This window comes from Corapipo altera, unplaced genomic scaffold (genome assembly GCF_003945725.1).
Source record: "Corapipo altera isolate COAL_440 unplaced genomic scaffold, ASM394572v1 206, whole genome shotgun sequence".
In the NCBI taxonomy this organism is placed as follows: Eukaryota; Metazoa; Chordata; class Aves; order Passeriformes; family Pipridae; genus Corapipo; species Corapipo altera.
Window position 1 is genome coordinate 578,011 of NW_020885032.1, and position 1,764 is coordinate 579,774.

General features: G+C 52.9%; 1 protein-coding gene across 1 annotated transcript in view; it reads right to left on the reverse strand.

Annotated features, from left to right (window-relative positions):
* ZC3H3 (zinc finger CCCH-type containing 3) overlaps nt 1–1,764 on the reverse strand; it is a gene marked incomplete at its 5' end in the record, with an annotated part of 117,862 nt that overhangs the window by 33,141 nt on the left and 82,957 nt on the right. Inside the window, one exon of the mRNA XM_027668236.1 lies at nt 385–466. Coding sequence (XP_027524037.1) covers nt 385–466 — 82 coding nt within the window. The remainder of the gene's footprint in view (nt 1–384; nt 467–1,764) is intronic.

Here is a 1,764-nt window from a genome sequence, read left to right on the forward strand (position 1 = left end):
AAGGAAAGGAAAGGAAAGGAAAGGAAAGGAAAGGAAAGGAAAGGAAAACCTGCAGGTTTGAAGGGTTAAATTGGGATGAGGGAGAAACCCCAAAATGCCTCTTGAGGAGAACGTGGTTAATTTAAAAAGGGATTTTCCAAGCAGGATTTGCTCCCAGAAAGGTGCAGCTTTTCATTAATAACCTTTCCAACCTTTCCCCAGCAGAATCCACGGCTTGGAATCCCGGCTTTCCCGTGGCTTTCTGCTGGAAGTTGCAACCACCTGGAAGCAGAAGCCGAGGAAAAGCAGCGGCTGCAGCGTCACCAGATAATCATCCAGTTAAACTCGAGCTCCCAACGGCCTCCTGAGCACGAATCCAGAGGGGGATTCCCTGGGAATACCAACCTGGCGATGTATCGGCAGGAGGAGGATCGGTTCAGGCCGGAGGGAGAGATGCCAGGACTGGGTGTGGAGTGCAACCTCAGAGCTGGGAATGAGAGAAAAACATCGATAAATCCTGGGAATCGAGGCATTTTATAGGAATTCATAGAGCCCTCGGGATCTTTGATCCACAAAAATGATCAGAGGGAGGAAAGGCTGGGAGAGGTGGGAATGTCTGGCCTGGAGAAGGGAAGGATCCAAGGAGACCTGAGAGTCCCTTTCAGAGCCTAAAGGGACTCCAGGAGAGCTGGAGAGGGACTTGGGACAAGGGATGGAGGGACAGGACACAGGGAATGGCTTCCCAGGGTTAGATGGGACATTGGGAAGGAATTCTTCCCTGGGAGGGTGGGGAGGGGCTGGGATGGAATTCCCAGAGAAGCTGTGGTTGCCCCATCCCTGGAAGTGTCCAAGGCCAGGTTGGAGCAACCTGGGATAGTGGGAGGTGTCTCTGCCCAAGGCAGGGTGTTGGAATGAGATGAGCTTTCCCCTCCCTTCCCACCCAAACCATTCCACGATTCCCGGACCTCAACGTTCCACCCAAAGCAGCTCCCAGATGGAGCATCCCGGACAGATGAGGATGCTCCCCATGGACCCCCACACAAGGCTGGGACTTTCAGGAGAGCCCCAGCACCACAAGTGCTCCTTTCCAGCTCCAAACCCCACAGGGATCTTCCCCTTTTCATCTCCCAAACGAACCCAAACACATCCCGGAGCAGCTCCCGCAAAACTCCAGGGAAAACTGGCTCTGACCGGCACACACGGAATCAAATCAGCCTTGACCGGGGCAGGAAGGAACGAGTCAGCAAACAAGGCTGTATCCAACTTTTCCAGGTGGTGGGAAGCGCCTCAGTCACTCACCTGCCAGCGGGAATGAGCGATTGGAATTTGATGGCTCGCCTGCCGGTGTCGGCACAACCCCAGCTGTTCCCTCCACGCATCAAATTCCATCCAGGAACCACCATAGGAAGGTTTTATTCCCTGTTTGTTTTTTTTTTATCTTCCCCCTCTTCCCGGGCTGTGGGAGCAGCTTTCCCGCTTGGATTTAGTTCTACGACAACTCCGGGTCGCTCCAGAGATGTGCCTGGATTTCTGGTTTGACCTCCCAGAGACGGATCCAGGTTAAAATCCCATCAATCTGGAGCATCCCCAGCCCCCCTCTGGAATGATGTTTAATGCTCCAAGCTCAGCAGGATGGGATACACCAGGAATCCGCTCCCCAGGGCAGCAGAAAATCCCAGTAAATATTTAATATTCCGGAATAAAAGCGGAGACTGGGGACGATCATGGAATGGTTAAGGTTGGATCACAGAATCATGGAATGGTTGGAGTTGGATCACAAAACTA